Source organism: Hyperolius riggenbachi, chromosome 1, assembly GCF_040937935.1.
Source record: "Hyperolius riggenbachi isolate aHypRig1 chromosome 1, aHypRig1.pri, whole genome shotgun sequence".
Classification (NCBI taxonomy): domain Eukaryota; kingdom Metazoa; phylum Chordata; class Amphibia; order Anura; family Hyperoliidae; genus Hyperolius; species Hyperolius riggenbachi.
The window spans coordinates 353103438-353124074 of record NC_090646.1 but is presented as its reverse complement, the minus strand read 5'-3'; the positions used below and the strand labels follow the sequence as shown (position 1 = coordinate 353124074).

General features: G+C 42.5%; 1 protein-coding gene across 2 annotated transcripts in view; it reads right to left on the bottom strand.

The window, feature by feature from the left end:
* Nucleotides 1-6774: 6774 nt before the first annotated feature.
* The window catches only part of LOC137513409 (occludin-like), a 54817-nt gene continuing 40954 nt past the window's right edge, over nucleotides 6775-20637 (bottom strand). For both annotated transcript variants that reach the window (XM_068234131.1, XM_068234130.1), the window contains exons 7-8: nucleotides 19960-20001; nucleotides 6775-6959 (exon numbers count right to left, since the gene is read on the bottom strand). In XM_068234131.1, the coding sequence (XP_068090232.1) occupies nucleotides 6858-6959; nucleotides 19960-20001 (144 nt within the window). In that variant the 3' untranslated portion in view covers nucleotides 6775-6857. The remainder of the gene's footprint in view (nucleotides 6960-19959; nucleotides 20002-20637) is intronic.

The following is a 20637-nucleotide window of genomic DNA, read 5'->3' as shown; positions in this document are numbered from 1 at the left end:
CCCCCCCCCCCCATAGTAAAACACATGAAAAAAAAATCAGTTAAAAAAAATACATAAATAGTTGCCTTAGGGGCTCAGCTTTTTCCCATTAAAACACACTTAGAATAAAATAATTCTTAGCAAAATGTACTACCCACAGAAAGCCTAATTGGTGGCGGGGAAAAATCGAGGTATAGATCATTTTCTTGTGATAAGCAGTAATAAAGTTATTAGGGAATAAAAGGGAGGAGCACTGACAAGTGAAAATTGCTCTGGTCCTTTAGGGTAAAAACCCTTGGGGGTGAACTGGTTAAAGGGAACCTTAACCACTTTGCATCTGAGCAACTTTTACCTCCCATTCATTTGCCAATAACTTTATCACTACTAATCACAATGAATTGATCTATATCTTGTTTTTTCCGCCACCAATTAGGCTTTCTTTGGGTGATATATTTCGCCGAGAATTAATTTATTCTAAATCCATTTTAACAGGAATATTAAGGAAGAAATGAAAAAAATCATTACCGTATATACTCGCAAGCAAGACGAATTTTTGATTCCCAAAAAGTGGCCCAAAGTTGGGGCGTCAGCTTGCTTGCGAGTCATGTGGTCCACGGCCCCGCACCCCCCGCGGCCGCTGCTGCTATTACCTTAGCCGGCGCCGCTTCCTCTATTCCCCTCTCCTGCTCGCTCGTAACGAATTCACAGCAGCGCTCTCCATGGCTGCTGTGATGAGGCAGAAGCAGGAGAGAGAGCGGTTCCCATAGTAGCCGGCGATGCACATCGCCGCTATCGAAAGCCACGCTCTCTCCTGCTTCCTGCCTCATCATCACAGCAGCCGTGGAGAGCGCTGCTGTGAATTAGTTACGAGCGAGCAGGAGAGGGGAATAGAGGAAGCGGCGCCGGCTAAGGTAATAGCGGCGGCCATGGGGGGGTTACATTACTTACCCATACTGGGGCGCTATACTGGGCACTACCTACCTATTCTGGGCACTATACTGGGGCACTACCTACCCATACTGGGCACTTTACTAGCTATACTGGGCACTATACTGCGACACACGGCCAGCATTTCCTACCCTGACCTGGGGGTCAATCATTTTTTTCTGGTAAAAGTGGGGGGGTCGGCTTATATGCGGGTCGGCTTGCTTGCGAGTATATACCGTATTTCTCAGCTTTCGGCCATTATAGTTTGAAATGAATACATGCTACCATGTATTTGCCCGCTTATTACACCATTTAAATTATGTCTCTATCACAATGTATGGCGCCGATATTTTATTTGGAAATAAAGGTGCATTTTTTCAATTTGTGTCCATCACTATTTACAAGCTCATAATTAAAAAAAATATATTAATATACTTATTTGACATGCATATTTAAAAAGTTCAGACCCTTAGGTAACTTTTTTTGTAATTTTTGTTTTTTAATTAAAATTGTTATTTGGGTATTTTTTGATGTGGGAGGGAAACAGCTAATTTTAAATGTTAAAAATGTATTAATTTAATAGAAAGTCGTTGTGGGTGTAGTTTTACTATTTGGCCACAGTCAAAAAGTCCTGGGAGCGATCGATCTCGCTCCCAGGAAGAAGAATGAAGACGAGGAACTTTTTGAGCTCAGAAAAACCGCAGCGCCTGAAGAGACGCTGTGTGCTTTTCTGCGGGGGGCTTCGATCAGTGAAAGGGATCTATAATCTCTTTCATTGATCGCTGGGCTAACGGCCGGCAGCGGAGAGCGCACGGGGGCCCCCGCAGCCCAACTGGGCGAGAATGTTTGTCCAGTTGGGCTTAAGTGGTTAACTGAGAGGCAAATGGATGTTTGCTTTTAAACAATACCAGTTGCTTGTCAGTCCTGCTGATCTCTTTGGCTGCAGTAGTGGCTGACTCGTACACCTGAAACACGCATGCAGCTAATCCAGTCTTAACTTCAGTCAGAGCACCTGATTTGCATGCTTGTTGAATGGCTGTGGCTAAAGGTATTAGAGACACAGGATCAGCAGGAGTGTCAGGCGACTGGAATTATTTTAAGAGGAAAAATCCATATACTTCTCAGTTTAGGATCCCTTTAAAGTTTATTATGCTGTTGTGTATCTTGTAGAGCAGAGAGGAGTTCTGAGTTCAGGTCCTTTAAAAGGAAATAAATATGGCAGCCTCCCTATCCCTCTCATTTCAGTTGTCCTTTAGAGTCATGTCTGCTGTGTTGCTATGGCTCTGACTTAGAGAGAGTCAGAAATGAAAGTGATGTCATCCTCCCAGACCACACCAGCTCAGCCACAAGGATGTCATAGGAAAGTATACACATTGCCTGCAGCCTTCCACTACACAGTAATCAAGGAGAGAGCAAAAAATGAATGCCAGGAGAACAATGCCATGATCAACCAGGTATGTTATACACGTCAGAATGTATGTATACAGGCCACCATTAGAGAGGGGGAAGGAGGGATTGTCAACTAGGTGGTTTTAACAGCCATGGTGAGAAAACTTCAGCAAGGAAAAAAAAAAGCATATAGAAAGAAATAAAAAAAGTAATACAAAAGAAAGAGATGTTTAGAGTGGTTGAAAATGGGGCCAATAGTTATGTTGAAAAAAGAATGCTAAGTCATGAGCAAACGAGATATTTTTTCCAACCATATTAGGGTTATGGGGTGAAGCTAATCTAGGATGTATGATGATATGGGGGCACAAGTAAAAAAAACAAAAACTGGTGGAACTTGTAGCCTAAAGTTGAGAAATGCTGCATTTTTAAGAATACATAGTCCAGTCAGTGACTGTCCTGTCACAGCTTGCAATCTAATCCTACCATAATCGAATGTCCTACCATATTATTATTATTTATATAACACTGTTATCTGCTGCACTTTACAGAGTACACAGTCCAATCAGTGACTATCCTCGGAGGGGCTCACAATCTAATATCTACCACCATTTTGTGGGGTAAAATATTGGCTAATGTCTTTTTAAAGGTGGGAACCATTCCTATTTACTTGTTCGAGGGTCATTTTACACATATTTGGGAAGGAAACATGGGCCACCTGACTGGGTTACACAGGATGTTTTACTTGGCCCCACCCACCACCTGATGTGACCACACCTACCTTCTACATGGGGCTAAATTCCTTTTGAGGAGGCATCATGCCATGGGCAGTAAAAGCCCTAAATACAGCCCTTGGTACAGGAATTGTGTTCTGGGGGGAAGGATTAGACTGTCCAGCGATCAAATACAAAAGCAGCTGAGATCGAGGAATGGGAAGAAGGCCCAATGCATGCCAAAAGCCTCTAGCAGATCCGCAGAGGTTTTTGAATCAGATTTCAGAGCGATTCTAGGCAGTATGCCTAGGGTTGTTTGGAGCGTTTTTGTGTAGCAGATTTCAAATATTGTTACAGTAAAGCGGTTACTGAACAGCTTCTTTAACAAAAATGCCTGGAAAACCAATCTGATCTAGTGTTTTTCAGAGCGGTTTTCCACTTTCCTATACTTTAACCACTTGAGGACCCACCCTTTACCCCCCCTTAAGGACCAGCGCTGTGCTGAGTGATCTGTGCTGGGTGGGCTCTGCAGCCCCCAGCACAGATCATGTAGCAGGCAGAGAGATCAGATCACCCCCCTTTTTTCCCCACTAGGGGGATGATGTGCTGGGGGGGTCCGATCTCTCATGCCTGCATGTGGCTGGCGGGGGGGGGGGCAGCTCAAAGCCCCCCTCCAAGGCGAAATTCCCCCCTCCCTCTCCTACCTGCTCCCCCCCGGAGATCAGGGCTGCACAGGACGCTATCCGTCCTGTGCAGCCAGTGACGGGACGTCCCGTCACATGGCGGCGATCCCCGGCCGCTGATTGGCCGGGGATCGCCGATCTGCCTTACGGCGCTGCTGCGCAGCAGCGCCGTACAAATGTAAACAAAGCGGATTATTTCCGCTTGTGTTTACATTTAGCCTGCGAGCCGCCATCGGCGGCCCGCAGGCTATTCACGGAGCCCCCCGCCGTGAATTGACAGGAAGCAGCCGCTCGCCCGAGCGGCTGCTTCCTGATTAATCAGCCTGCAGCTGGCGACACAATACTGCGTCGCTGGTCCTGCAGCTGCCACTTTGCCGACGCGCGGTATGAGTGCGCGGTCGGCAAGTGGTTAACATTGAGGCAGAAACGCCTCAGAAATCTAAAAAATGCTGCAGCCCCCGAGTTTGCTTTTGTAGAAAAAACGAACCGCTGTGCTGTGCACCATCCCATTGACTTTCATTAGCCAAGCGGTTTTCCCCCTGCAAGCGTTTTAAAAGATGCTCCAGAACCGCTCTGGTGTGCACCAGCTCTAAGACAGGATGATGCCTACAAAACTGCGATGTAGGCCATTAAAGAGGACAGTGCCATATGTGTTCTTATATAAATTTAACGTGAGTTCAGGTACCCTTTAAGAATAGTAAGCAATTCATTACAAAAATTCTGTGCAAATCATCTTAAAATGATTGACTGGGAGAGCAGGAGTGGTTGCATGTAGATAACAGAATGCCAACACCACAAGACAGCTCTGTGCACCACAAGTGATAGAACTGCATAGACCATTTCATGTATTTAAAACCGTTTTTACTTTGATTGCTGTTTCAAAACTGAATGTAAAGCTAGGTTTCTTTTACAACAGTACAATAGTATTTTAAGTGTTAGACACTTGAATAAGTACAACTTACATGGAAGTTATCCTATCGTATATTAATATTTTAAAATAATGATTTCTATATACAATACTATATACAATTTGTAATATATATACACACGGGCACAGTAATATTTACTATTTACAATCCGGTTCTACAATACAGTCTGAAGTTTGAAAACTGGTATTAGAATCTTGACTTTATTTCTTCTGAAAAAGATGCTTGCAGTGTTTTAAATGCAGTGTTTTAAATGTATTCACATAGCTATGTGTGAGAGGAATCGTTTGTTAGACAAACTAGACTTGTATAAAATGCCAGTAAATTTGGCATGCGCACAGGGCACACGGCAACTTTACTGGTGCTTTGACCGGTAACACCGCCCATTACGGTATAGTGTATAGAGTGTAAAATTACTGTGCGCTGCTTGCACATGGCAAAGTTATCGGCCTTTTGTGTGTCAGGCCTATGTTCTTGAAAAATAAAAAAATATATATATATATTATACAGCTTTGTGTGCTGGTAAAAATTACATTTAATTAGAATATTTAATGAATGACAGCACTTTTTGCTGAAATAGAGGAAAAGTAACAGAGTTCCAAAAAAATAACTACTTGGCATGATCAATGAGATGCAAATAATTTCTCCTTGCATTAAAATTTCATGTTAATATTACACAGCTTGAACTTGTACCAATAAAAAGAAGTTATTATTCTGATTGGTCCAATTTGAAGCTGCATATCATTTACATGAGATTTGAATGTAAGGAGTAATTATTTCCATCTCATTGATCGTCCCTAGAAACTGCATTGTTTTTATTTTCCTTTTAGGCTAGGTTCAGAGTGGGCATTGCGCTCCCTGTAACAGCTGGAATGCATCAGAACGGGAAAATTACACTACACGTTAGGTGCATGCTGCGTCCCATACAGTGAAGCATACAGTTCATGAAAAAAATGCCCCCCTTCTCTACGCACACAATCACAATTAATTTGAATAACTTGGTATCTAATACCCTTTCCAATTATACCTTAAAGGAATACTATCGATTTACATTTTTTTTTCAATTGACACAGGAATTGTTTGGGAAGTGCTGCTAAGTACTGGTGTATACATTTTAGTAGCAACTTCTTTGTTTACTGTTAGCAAAATACATTCAAACTTTACTGATGCCAAAACTGATGGCTGACTGAGCCATGAGGAGAGGGGAAATTCCCCTCACACTTGATCAGTTAACTCTATGTGCAGCTCTGTGTGTGACAGAGAGAGAGAGAGACAGGACACAGGAGCTGCAGCTGTTGGGAGCTCTGTTTCTGACTGACCTGTCTGAAGAGAGCAGAGGAAATGTAACTAATTGTCACAGCTTTTTGATACTGTTTTTGCTTTCAGAGTTTGATATGTTTGATATTTGCTTTCTGTAGTCTGATATGCAACTCTGGCTGTGCATTGAAGCAGACACCCCTTCTGCAATTGATTTGTCCCAATATAGCTAAATCCTATCCTCAATAAATTACAGCTTTTGCCTCTGATATTTAACATGAAAAGTAGGAAAATGTTTACACAGCTACTTAGACATTATTTGCACACTGTCATTTTAGAACACTTGGGTATCGATAGTATTCCTTTAAGATATCTTTGATTATTCTCATCTGTAATAGCAAAAGCAACATTAATGCAGGTTTAACTGGACATATCTCTGTTCTCACACTAATCTAATTCACTTATATTGATATTTCTGAGTACAGTATTCATCACCATCATGTGAACTGAAGAATTTTCCTGGATTAGTGACAAATGTCTTCGGAAAAAAAAAAAAAAAAAAAAAAAAAGCTGTATTCACTCTGATACTGTAGTTGAAAAATGTCTCCTCCAGGAAGGTTATGCAAATGTATTTGTGTTATAATCAGATGTATGTATTGCTAAAAAAATTGGCTATTACCAATGTGTGAAACCAATTGTAAAAAGAATAAATGCATGTCGCCCAATGAAACTGTACAGTAATAAGCTATCCTTATGCAACAAACACAACTAAGCTACAGTGAGCCTAATAGCAAGACGATTTCCAAGCCTGCATAGCAACAGTCCATATGGCTGTAAACAAGAAACAGTTATCAGCTATATCAGATCAAAATATACAATGACCACATTTCCAATATAAAAATATTCTTTGACAAGGAATTATTTAATCGTGGAGTTGGCTGCCCTCTTGTGGTTTCTCATGAGACTGCAGTACTGTTCTTCATGAATCAGCCCCTTCCTTTGTCATAAGCATTCACCATCCTCTTGATGTGAAACAGTTTGTTCCGCAGTTGTTTGGTTTCACTCTTCTTTGTTTGATAATCGGTAGTCTAGATAAGGCAAAGAGAATTATTAACAGGCTATTTTCAGGATTAACCAGAGAAAATGATGCAATGAGAAAGGCAGTTTCATACAGTCACAATGAAAATGTCAAGTTAAAAGCAAATCAAACTGATTTATTCATCATATTAAATACTAAAAATGCATCTTTTAGGCTACTTTCACAGTAGGACGTTGCGTTTGATGCGACGTTAAGGTTGTACAACGCAGCTGTAACGCTAAGTATATACATGTTCACAGTGCGACGTTAAAGTCGCACGTTAGAAAATGTATTTACTATGGAATGAAAACGGCGCATGCGGATTTTTTTTAAAAAGAAATGCATGTGCAACACAAGTAATGCAGCATATTCATTGCTAAATGCACAGCATGCAGCACTTTCTACTAACGCTACATGTTACACACTATCGCAACGTGTGCACTGTGAATGTCGCACAGACTTTCCATTGCTGTGCATTAAAATATTTTATAACGTGTGACTTTAACATCGCACTGTGAAAGAGGCCTTAGAGTCCCCCCCCAAAATAGAAATTTTTGAGTAAAATGTAAAAATTCACAACAATGAAAATGTGATATTTATCTAGAGCTCCACTTGTTGGTTTGAGCTTCCAAACAAAAGTTCAGAAAAGGTTGTTTCTTGCTGTAGTGTATAAAATAAGAGACCAGGGCCATATGCAATACATTTTTTTTCCTAAGTTTTCTTCCAGGTGATATTTTCACACCTTAGAAATGCCTTTTAAGCCAGAATAATTTTGACAATACTTCTCTTACTTTTGAAATTTTTTTCAAGAATGCTGAAAAGTTATTTTAAACAGAAGATGAAAAAATATCTCCTAGGAGAAAACTTAGAAGACGTGAATTGCATATGGGCCCTGGCATGTTTGGATTTGGTGCCATTTGGTTCGGAGCTGGCTCCTAAAAAGCAGAGTAATGTATTCACAAAGTCATTACTGATACTCTATTTCAAGTTGGCAACACTTTTGTATTTATTGCAGCATATCTCTCCCACCACTTGTCTAACCCTGACCGATCACCTTCCCCCAATGTTAACCCTTTTCTGATGCTTATCCTCTTTGCCCTACCATTAACACCTTCTTAATGTCTAACCCCAACATTAATGCCTTCCTGATGCAAATGCCTTATCTCCTAACATTAACCCCTTCTTGATGGCAAACCTTAACGGATCACCCTAGCATTAACTTCCCTTTCCTGATGCCTAACCCTAACCTCTCTTCTACAACATTAACACCTACTTGATGCATATCCTCAATCTCCTTGCCCTAACATTAACTCCTTCCTGATGTCTAACTATAACCTCCATGCCCTAACATTAACACCTCCCTGATGATTATCCCTAATGTGTCCTAACATTAGCATAATACCTAACCACTACTGAGTACATTAACTCCTTCCTGATGCGTAATCCTAACTCCCCCCTTCTTGATACATATACTGACTCTGTCCTAATGTTAAAGCATAACTGAACTGAAAATAAAGTTACGATATAATAAATTTTATGTGTAGTACTAATGGAAATAGAACATTCCTGTGGTCTCGTATTATTTTCAGTTTAAGGTCTGAAATAGCAGCCATAATAGTCTGATGAGAAAATCTTCATTCAGCAGCAAAACAAAAGAAGCAGCTGTTTAACCACTTGAGGACCTAGGGCTTTCTACCCCTTAAGGACCGGCCACTTTTTTTCCATTCAGACCACTGCAGCTTTCACGGTTTATTGCTCGCTCATACAACCTACCACCTAAATGAATTTTGGCTCCTTTTCTTGTCACTAATAAAGCTTTCTTTTGGTGCTATTTGATTGCTCCTGCGATTTTTACTTTTTATTATATTCATCAAAAAAGACATGAATTTTGGCAAAAAAAATGATTTTTTTTTAACTTTCTGTGCTGACATTTTTCAAATAAAGTAAAATTTCTGTATACATGCAGCGCGAAAAATGTGGACAAACATGTTTTTGATTAAAAAAAACCCATTCAGTGTATATTTATTGGTTTGGGTAAAAGTTATAGCGTTTACAAACTATGGTGCAAAAAGTGAATTTTCTCATTTTCAAGCATCTATGACTTTTCTGACCCCCTGTCATGTTTCATGAGGGGCTAGAATTCCAGGATAGTATAAATACCCCCCAAATTACCCCATTTTGGAAAGAAGACATCCCAAAGTATTCACTGAGAGGCATAGTGAGTTCATAGAAGATATTATTTTTTGTCACAAGTAAGCGGAAAATGACACTTTGTGAGAAAAAAAAAAAAAAAAAAAAAGTTTCCATTTCTTCTAACTTGCGACAAAAAAAAAAATGAAATCTGCCACGGACTCACCATGCCCCTCTCTGAATACCTTGAAGGGTCTACTTTCCAAAATGGGGTCATTTGTGGGGTGTGTTTACTGTCCTGACATTTTGGGGGGTGCTAAATTGTAAGCACCCCTGTAAAGCCTAAAGGTGCTCATTGGACTTTGGACCCCTTAGCGCAGTTAGGCTGCAAAAAAGTGCCACACATGTGGTATTGCCGTACTCAGGAGAAGTAGTATAATGTGTTTTGGGGTGTATTTTTACACATACCCATGCTGGGTGGGAGAAATATCTCTGTAAATAACAATTTGTTAATTTTTTTTACACACAATTGTCCATTTACAGAGATCTTTCTCCCACTCAGCATGGGTATGTGTACAAATACACCACAAAACACATTATACTACTTCTCCTGAGTACGGCGATACCACATGTGTGGCACTTTTTTGCACCCTAACTGCGCTAAAGGGCCCAAAGTCCAATGAGTACCTTTAGGATTTCACAGGTCATTTTGAGAAATTTCGTTTCAAGACTACTCCTCACGGTTTAGGGCCCCTAAAATGCCAGGGCAGTATAGGAACCCCACAAATGACCCCATTTTAGAAAGAAGACACCCCAAGGTATTCCGTTAGGAGTATGGTGAGTTCATAGAAGATTTTATTTTTGTCAAAAGTTAGCGGAAAATGACACTTTGTGAAAAAAACACAATTAAAATCAATTTCCGCTAACTTGTGACAAAAAATAAAATCTTCTATGAACTCGCCATACTACTAACGGAATACCTTGGGGTGTCTTCTTTCTAAAATGGGGTCATTTGTGGGGTTCCTATACTGCCCTGGCATTTTAGGGGCCCTAAACCGTGAGGAGTGGTCTTGAAACGAAACTTCTCAAAATGACCTGTGAAATCCTAAAGGTACTCATTGGACTTTGGGCCCTTTAGCGCAGTTAGGGTGCAAAAAAGTGCCACACATGTGGTATCGCCATACTCGGGAGAAGTAGTACAATGTGTTTTGGGGTGTATTTTTACACATACCCATGCTGGGGGGGAGAAATACCTCTGTAAATGGACAATTGTGTGTAAAAAAATCAAAAGATTGTCATTTACAGAAGTATTTCTCCCACCCAGCATGGGTATGTGTAAAAATACACCCCAAAACACATTATACTACTTCTCCCGAGTACGGCGATACCACGTGTGGCACTTTTTTGCACCCTAACTGCACTAAGGGGCCCAAAGTCCAATGAGTACCTTTAGGATTTCACAGGTCATTTTTGTTTCAAGACTACTCCTCACGGTTTATGGCCCCTAAAATGCCAGGGCAGTATAGGAACCCCACTAATGACCCCATTTTAGAAAGAAGACACCCCAAGGTATTCCGTTAGGAGTATGGTGAGTTCATAGAAGTTTTTATTTTTTTGTCACAAGTTAGCGGAAATTGATTTTAATTGTTTTTTTTTCACAAAGTGTCATTTTCCGCTAACTTGTGACAAAAAATAAAATCTTCTATGAACTCACCATACTCCGTACGGAATACCTTTGGGTGTCTTCTTTCTAGAATGGGGTCATTTGTGGGGTTCCTATACTGCCCTGGCATTTTAGGGGCCCTAAACCGTGAGGAGTAGTCTTGAAACCAAATGTCGCAAAATGACCTGCGAAATCCTAAAGGTACTCATTGGACTTTGGGCCCCTTAGCGTACTTAGGGTGTAAAAAAAAGTGCCACACATGTGGTACCGCCGTACTCAGGAGAAGTAGTATAATGCGTTTTGGGGTGTATTTTTACACATACCCATGCTAAGTGGGAGAAATATCTCTGTAAATGACAATTGTTTGATTTTTTTACACACAATTGTCCATTTACATAGAAATTTCTCCCACCCAGCATGGGTATGTGTAAAAATACACCCCAAAACACATTATACTACTTTTCCTGAGTACGGCGGTACCACATGTGTGACACTTTTTTGCAGCCTAGGTGCGCTAAGGGGCCCAACGTCCTATTCACAGGTCATTTTGAGGCATTTGTTTTCTAGACTACTCCTCGCGGTTTAGGGCCCCTAAAATGCAAGGGCAGTATAGGAACCCCACAAGTGACCCCATTTTAGAAAGAAGACACCCCAAGGTATTCCGTTAGGTGTATGGCGAGTTCATAGAAGATTTTATTTTTTGTCACAAGTTAGTGAAAAATGACACTTTGTGAAAAAAAACCAATAAAAATCAATTTCCGCTAACTTTTGACAAAAAATAAAATCTCCTATGAACTCGTCATACACCTAACAGAATACCTTGGGGTGTCTTTTTTTCTAAAATGGGGTCACTTGTGGGGTTCCTATACCGCCCTGGCATTTTACAGGCCCAAAACCGTGAGTAGTCTGGAAACCAAATGTCTCAAAATGACTGTTCAGGGGTATAAGCATCTGCAAATTTTGATGACAGGTGGTCTATGAGGGGGCGAATTTTGTGGAACCGGTCATAAGCAGGGTGGCCTTTTAGATGACAGGTTGTATTGGGCCTGATCTGATGGATAGGAGTGCTAGGGGGGTGACAGGAGGTGATTGATGGGTGTCTCAGGGGGTGGTTAGAGGGGAAAATAGATGCAATCAATGCACTAGGGAGGTGATCGGAAGGGGGTCTGAGGGGGATCTGAGGGTTTGGCCGAGTGATCAGGAGCCCACACGGGGCAAATTGGGGCCTGATCTGATGGGTAGGTGTGCTAGGGGGTGACAGGAGGTGATTGATGGGTGTCTCAAGGTGTGATTAGAGGGGGGAATAGATGCAAGCAATGCACTGGCGAGGTGATCAGGGCTGGGGTCTGAGGGCATTCTGAGGGTGTGGGCGGGTGATTGAGTGCCCTAGGGGCAGATAGGGGTCTAATCTGATAGGTAGCAGTGACAGGGGGTGATTGATGGGTAATTAGTGGGTGTTTAGGGTAGAGAACAGATGTAAACACTGCACTTGGGAGGTGATCGGACGTCGGATCTGCGGGCGATCTATTGGTGTGGGTGGGTGATCAGATTGCCCGCAAGGGGCAGGTTAGGGGCTGATTGATGGGTAGCAGTGACAGCGGGTGATTGATGGGCGGCAGTGACAGGGGGTGATTGATGGGTGGCAGTGACAGGGGGTGATTGATGGGTGATTGATAGGTGATTGACAGGTAATCAGTGGGTTATTACAGGGGAGAACAGATGTAAATATTGCACTGGCGAATTGATAAGGGGGGGTCTGAGGGCAATCTGAGCGTGTAGGCTGGCGATTGGGTGCCCGCAAGGGGCAGATTAGGGTCTGATCTGATGGGTAACAGTGACAGGTGGTGACAGGTGGTGATAGGGGGTGATTGATGGGTAATTAGTGGGTGTTTAGAGGAGAGAATAGATGGAAACACTGCGCTTGGGTGGTGATCTGATGTCGGATCTGCGGGCGATCTATTGGTGTGGTTGGGTGATCAGTTTGCCCGCAAGGGGCAGGTTAGGGGCTGATTGATGGGTGGCAGTGACAGGGGGTGATTGATGGGTGATAGGTGATTGGCAGGTGATTGATAGGTGATCAGTGGGTTATTACAGGGAAGGCCAGATGTAATTAATGCACTGGCGAATTTATAAGGGGGGGGGGGGGGTCTGAGGGCAATCTGAGCGTGTGGGCTGGCGATTGGGTGCCCGCAAGGGGCAGATTAGGGTCTGATCTGATAGGTAACAGTGACGGTTGGTGATAGGGGGTGATTGATGGGTAATTAGTGGGTGTTTAGAGAAGATAACAGATGTAAAGAATACATTTGGGAGGTAATCTGACGGCGGGTTTGCGGGCGATCTAATGGTGTGGGTGGGTGATCAGATTGCCCGCAAGGGGCAGGTTAGGGGCTGATTGATGGTTGGCAGTGACAGGGGGTGACAAGGGGTGATTGATGGGTGATAGGTGATTGGCAGGTGATTGACAGGTGATCAGTGGGTTATTACAGGGGAGAACAGATGTAATTAATGCACTGGTGAATTGATAAGGGGGGGTTAGAGGGCAATCTGAGCGTGTGGGCGGGTGATTGGGTGCCCGCAAGGGGCAGATTAGGGTCTGATCTGATAGGTAAAAGTGACAGGTGGTGATAGGGGGTGATTGATGGGTAATTAGTGGGTGTTTAGAGGAGAGAATAGATGTAAACAATGGATTTGGGAGGTGATCTGATGTCGGATCTGCGGGCGATCTATTGGTGTGGGGGGGTGATCAGATTGCCCGCAAGGGGCAGGTTAGGGGCTGATTGATGGGTGGCAGTGACAGGGGGTGATTGACGGGTGATTGACGGGTGATTGACGGGTGATTGACGGGTGATGGACAGGTGCTGGACAGGTGATGGACAGGTGATGGACAGGTGATGGACAGGTGATCAGGGGGGATAGATGCATACAGTACATGGGGGGGGGGGGTCTGGGGGGAATCTGAGGGGTGGGGGGGTGATCAGGAGGGAGCGGGGGGCAGGGGGGGATAAAAAAAAAATAGCGTTGACAGGGAGTGATTGATGGGTGATTAGGGGGGTGATTGGGTGCAAACAGGGGTCTGGGGGGTGGGCAGGGGGGGGTCTGATGGGTGCTGTGGGCGATCTGGGGCAGGGGGGGGAAATCAGTGTGCTTGGTGCAGACTAGGGTGGCTGCAGCCTGCCCTGGTGGTCCCTCGGACATTGGGACCACCAGGGCAGGAGGCAGCCTGTATAATACACTTTGTAAACATTACAAAGTGTATTATACACTTTGTATGCGGCGATCGTCGGGTTAACATCCCGCCGGCGCTTCCGTATGGCCGGCGGGATGTTGCGGCGGGTGAGCGGCGCCAGGCGGAGGCGGAGGATCGCGTCACGGATGACGCGATCGCTCCGCCCATGCCCCTACAAGGACCGCCGCCATTTGTCTATACGGCGGTCCTTGCGGGGTGCACTTCCCGGCCGCCAATTGTATATACGGCGGTCGGGAAGTGGTTAAACTTCACATTCTTGTTTTGCAATCTGCTTCTGTTTACTTTTCAGAGGAGATGGTATTGCATTTGACTGCTGTTTGACTGCCTCATTTCCCTTAGTACTAACCCTCTGAATCAGCACCTAACACTAATTGACTACCCTAAATTATGCTGACCTTTGGTCATCCATGTTGGCTGCAGTGTTGTCTGCTTTTGGGACAAAAACAAACCACTTGAAACCAATATTCTGGTGCCTGTCAATAAGGTTGTTATCAGGAACCCAATACTATATCGTGCATACTGTTACCAAAAACTCAAGTCAAAAAACTATACCAGGAAAACTACAAGTAAACAAGTATATTTGGAATGTTGCATATATTCCTAATAAAAATGAATAGAAAAATGATTTTTGTTAAACATAATGAAATAAACAAATATCTTAAAAACACTATATAAGCCCTTAAAGGAATACTATCGATACCTAAGTGTTCTAAAATGACAATGTACAAATAATGTCTCAGTAGCTGTGTAAACCTTTTCCTACTTTTCATGTTAAATATCAGAGGCAAAAGCTGTAATTTATTGAGGGTAGGATTTAGCTATATTGGGACAAATTAATTGCAGAAGGGGTGTTTGCTTCAATGCACAGCCAGAGTTGCATATCAGACTACAGAAAGCAAATATCAAACATATCAAACTCTAAAAGCAAAAACAATATGAAAAAGCTGTGACAGTTACATTTCCTCTGCTCTTTTCAGACACTTCAGTCAGAAACCGAGCTCCCAACAGCTGCAGCTCCTGTGTCCTGTCTCTCTCTGTCACACACAGAGCTACACATAGAGTTAACTGATCAAGTGTGAGGGGAATTATCCCTCTCCTCATGGCTCAGTCAGCCATCAGTTTTGGCGTCAGTAAACTTTGAATGTATTTTGCTAACAGTAAACAAAGAAGTTGCTACTAAAATGTATACACCAGTACTTAGCAGCACTTCCCAAACAATTCCTGTGTCAATTGAAAAAAATATATGAATCGATAGTATTCCTTTAACTACACCACTGTGTACAAAGCATTCAAATGTACAGGTATCACCAGAGCTTGTAATCAGTATTGTGGCAGGCATGGATAGAAGAGCCCATGACAGCTTCAATCAAGCTATTTGAGGAAAGGAAGTTGAAGAAAAACAGACTAGAATAATAGACATAAGGGCTTGTTCACACCACGGTTTGCAGTGTTTTTTTTTTTTTGAGCAGTTGCGATTTAAGAAAAACGCCCTAAAATCGCTGGTACAATGAATGCTTATGGGGTAGTTCACATCAGCGCTTCTTGTCTGCTTTCCGCCCAGCAAAGCAATGCATGTACCATTTTTAGGGTGTTTTTGCTACAATGGAAGTTATAGGAAAAATGCAAAACTCTCACGAAATCGCTTTGTGCGGCGATTGCATTCGCTTTTAAGAATAAATACATTGTATTTATTATTTTCTGGGTCAAAGAGTTCACTTCCTGACATGTCAGGAAGTGAAAAAATAGAATCACTCTGTAAAAGCACTGTGAAAAGCGATGTACACAAAATCGTAGCGCGCAGGTAAGCGCTGGGAGGGGGGAAAACAAATCACTCACAAAATCGCAAAACACTGGCATTTTGATTTTAGATGTGAACAAAGCCTAAGAGAAGGAGAGTGCAATGTAAGGCTCCATTCACAGACCTTCTATGATAGTTTGCTGAAACTGTAACATTTTAGCTGATATTGTTCCCTGATCCCTCATCTATTATGCCAGTAGACTTCAGGGTACCCAGATCGCATGGTGGCCCAAAACCACCAGGGACTTAAAAAAAAAGCTTTACTAAAAAAAAGTTAACCTTCTGAAAAAATTAGGGGATTTGCATTTATTCAGCTTAATGCTAAATATACAAATCATCCCTAGAAGCCAGCCACATATCAACAACCATTGGAATGAAAAGTTTGCCTAAAGCCTATTAATTTTAGAGTGTCAAACTAATACATCATGGGATACAGATGTTTAGGACTTATTTGTTCTCGTGCAAGGCATGGATTAAATTAGGGGGCCTATAACATAGAACTTGAGGACTGGGGAGTCGAGTGTTACAGTGTACCTATGAGCTTTGTACTCCAGCACTAAGGGCCCGTTCAGACTGCACGCGTTTCCGCCCCTCAAGCAGGAGATTCGCGCGCAGCCTGCATGCGATCTCCTGCAGTTGCCGGCCCCAGGACCTGACGCCAATTGGCGTTAGGCGGTCTTGGGGCTGCCGCCGCGTTCATGCCCATTGGCATAAACTGCAAATATTAGAGGTCATGCAATGTTATAAAAAAAAAGCCATATAACTGAAAATAAAAAAAATGAGACTCTTTACTTTGCTACTAATGTTCTATTTCTTAGCTGTACTACACATATAATTTATTATATCATAAGGTTTTTTTATTTTGCTTTAATATCACTAGAGGTATTTGCAATTATTCAGCTTTATGCGAGCAAGAAAGAGCTACCATGATGCATCACTACTGAATATGCAAATCATTCCTTTATGTCCTGAAAAGACAGGCAGATAGTTTAACACTGCAGTCCTCAAGTGGTTAAACTATGAAACGGAGCAGAGCTAATGACCCTTCGGACTTCCCTGCAGTAAAATCTTATCTGAAGTTGTCTTTTACTGTTTCTTTGACGTATAAGTGATTCAGAAAATAGCACTGTAGCCGACCAAGTTTAGTCGGAGAGCTCAGAGAAGCTCTTTTGCATAGATAACAGCTGAAGTTTCTTAACTCTTCCTGTACTGAAAACAATATGAGACTCATATCTGTGCTACTAAAGTTCTATTTCTTAGCTGTACTACACATACAATTCATTATGTCATAAGTTTATTTTCACTTCAGATTCCCATTAAGAAAGCAAATTTATATTTGGCAGTAGAAGACTAAAATCTAACCAACTTAAAGGAAACCAGAGATGAATATAAAAATAAAATCATACATACCTGGGGTTTCCTCCAGCCTCATCTGGACTGATTGCTCCCTCAGCGCCATCCTCCACCTCCTTAATCTTCCATAACGGGTCCCGGTATCTTGGCCAGTCGGGGCTTAATGTGCATGGGAGTACTACTGTGCAAGCGCAGAACTCTCCTAGTCACCGGAGCAACACGGGAGAGCGCACACAGCCGCGCTGTGCATGCGCCGACCAGCCCCAACTGGCTGAAGATACCGGGACCCAAGATCCAGGAGGCAGAGGACTGCACCCAGGGAGGGATCGGGCTGGAGGAAGCCCCAGGTATGTATGATTTTTTTCTGTATATTCATCTCTGGTACACTTTAATGTAGAAATAATACAAACAGAATTAAACAATTCTTTGTATAGCAATATCAAATGAGCAGGTTATATGAATAAACAGTGCCAACTTTAAGGAAAACAAATCTGAAAAGCAATAATGAGGCCTTAAATGCAGAGAGAATATGTATTGTGTATCTGGTAAGAATTTCTGTTACACTGTTTGATTGATTTGTATTTCTCTGATTGGATGATCATGTCTCACTTCTCTATCAGCTCTGGATCAGAGAATTACAAGTCAATCACTTGACAAATCAATCGTCTCCACATGACGTCCCTTTGAAGGAGAAATTATCCAAAGAGTTTTTATTTATAGTGGACGATCAAGGGAGAGTTTATGTTCAGTGAGTTATGGAACAGGAAAAAAAGGCATAACGCCTTGAGAAAGGATACTGGAAGGCTCCCAGTCTTTTAATTATTATGCCTTAATAAAATACTAACAAAATACTCCCTGTAAGATCTGGGGGAATCTCCTGCCTTTACTGCCTTTACTATCAGTACGTTTGCCCCAATCTCCTACACATGCTTTGTCCTGTGTGGGGCATCCTTGCTCAGACAAGTGATGACCAGTGAATTGTTCCAAAACTCAATTACACCCAGGCATTTAAAGGGGCACTATGGCGAAAAATGGTAAACATTTAAAATATATGCAAACATAAACATATAAGAAGTACATTTTTTCCAGAGTAAAATGAGCCATAAATTACTTTTCTCCTATGTTGCTGTCATTTACAGTAGGCAGTAGAAATCTGACAGAAGTGACAGGTTTTGGACTAGTCCATCTCTTCATAGGGGATTCTCAGCAAGGCTTTTATTTCTTTATAAAGATATTCCCTAAAATGGATTTAAACAATGATGCTGGCCAGCTTCTCTGCTCCCTACACAGTTTCTTGGCAGTTGGACAGAGCAACTTCCATTCACTAAGTGCTTTTGAAAATAAATATAATCTTGAGAATTCCCTATAAAGAGATGGACTAGTCCAAAGCCTGTCACTTCTGTCAGATTTCTACAACCTACTGTAAGTGACAGCAACATAGGAGAAAGGTAATTTATGGCTCATTTTACTCTGGAAAAAAATGAACTTCTTATTTGTATATGTTTGCACATATTTTAAATTTTACAGTTTTTCGCTGTAGTGCCCCTTTAAGTGTGCAAGATAAAAACACTGATGAATAGAAGCCAGAAATCAAACCAGACCAACGCAGGCAAACGAGATAGACAGTCCAGGTTCATACACAGAGAGACAAGTTACCAGGGGATATCGGAAGAGTGGTCAGTCAAGGCAGAGTTCAAGCAAACTGTCACAACGGTAGATGCAGCAAAACCAACAGCACGGGCAGTGAATTTTAAATAAAGGCAAACTTTTATATCAGTACTCACCAATCAGTGGCCAACCACACACAGTATCCACCAATCAGACACCCAGCCTCGCTTCCTGGTATGCTTTCAGAGCTGACAGTATGCTACTTAGGCCAGCGCCTAAGTGCATAGGTTGAGCATGTAACCCTATGCACTTGTCTCCCTGAGCTGCCAGACCACACCCGTGCACGCACTCCCGCAGAGATGCCAAGACTATAGACACAGAAGGGATGTCCTTATGGCGTACAAGATGAAATTGGCTCTGGTAGACTTGGGTGCAGGATACAGCCGGTATATGGCTGATCCTGCTGCCATACAAGTCCCGGCCGTGTTAATTACTATTTCCCCTCCAGGCCGCCATGGATAGTGGGGAATGATGTAATTCGGCTTCTAGCTATTACTGGAAGCCGAATTACAGTGTTTTAAAGGGAACATGAAGCACGGAAAATTATTTAAAAGAAACACATGACGTAGCTGCAAATGAATATTACATACTAACCTCGCTGTTAGTTCCTCTCAGAAGCTCACCATTTTCTTCTTACAGTGATCCCTTCCAGTTCTGACAAGATTTTGTCAGAAGTGAATTATACCAGTTGCTGTCAGTTATATATCAGCAGCTGTCAGTTACAACTAATGTGCTAGGTAATGTCTGTTTCCTTATGGCTCAAGTGGGTGATATTACAGTTTAACAGTGTGCTGACCAGAAAGCTGTTAGGTGGTAATGGCCATTTTTTAAAATGGAGGACGGATAAATCCATTGATCACAGTGGACACAGTGAAATGGGACACAGGAGAGGAGAAAGAGATTGAGGAGTAGACTACACAGGAGGTAAGTATGACCTGTGTATGGTTATTTTGACTTTTTATTTTCAGTTCAGGTTCTCTTTAAAAGTAACTTCAGCTCCATCTTCTGATGGCGCCGAAGTTACACTCTGTGCCTGCTATAGCCGTAATTCCCATTAGGGTCTATGGTGGCGCCGGCTGCGCCCAAATCTCCTGCGCTGGCTTCTTAGTGTTCGGTCCTTATGTAATCTCATATGTGAGTGAGCTACTTACTCTTTTGATGTCTTTAAGTCTGTTGTATTCCTCTGCCACCCCCTGCAATCACAAAATGTAACAGGTTAAGATATTATTATCACTATTATTGATTTATAAAGCACCAACATATTCCATGGTGCTGTACAGAGTAAGAAGCAAACATGGGGTACATAATAATACAGGCAATGGTATACACAAATTATTAACATTAGTACATCATACAGAATTGACAAACGTAACATGATGATCAGAGTGTATAGCAAATTCCAAGATACAAAAGGATGAGAGAGCCCTGCCCTTGCAAGCTTACCAGCTAAAGATATTGACAAGATGGTTTAATAATGGTATAGAGGGGTAGAGTGAGGTGGGTGTTATAATTCATTTAACCACTTGCCGACCGCACACTCATAACGTGCGTCGGCAAAGTGGCAGCTGCAGGACCAGCGACGCAGTACTGCGTCGCCAGCTGCAGCCTAATTAATCAGGAAGCAGCCGCTCGTACGAGCGGCTGCTTCCTGTCAAATCACGGCGGGGGGCTCCGTGAATAGCCTGCGGGCCGCCGATGGCGGCTCGCAGGCTAGATGTAAACACAAGCGGAAATAATCCGCTTTGTTTACATTTGTACGGCGCTGCTGCGCAGCAGCGCCGTAAGGCAGATCGGCGATCCCCGGCCAATCAGCGGCCGGGGATCGCCGC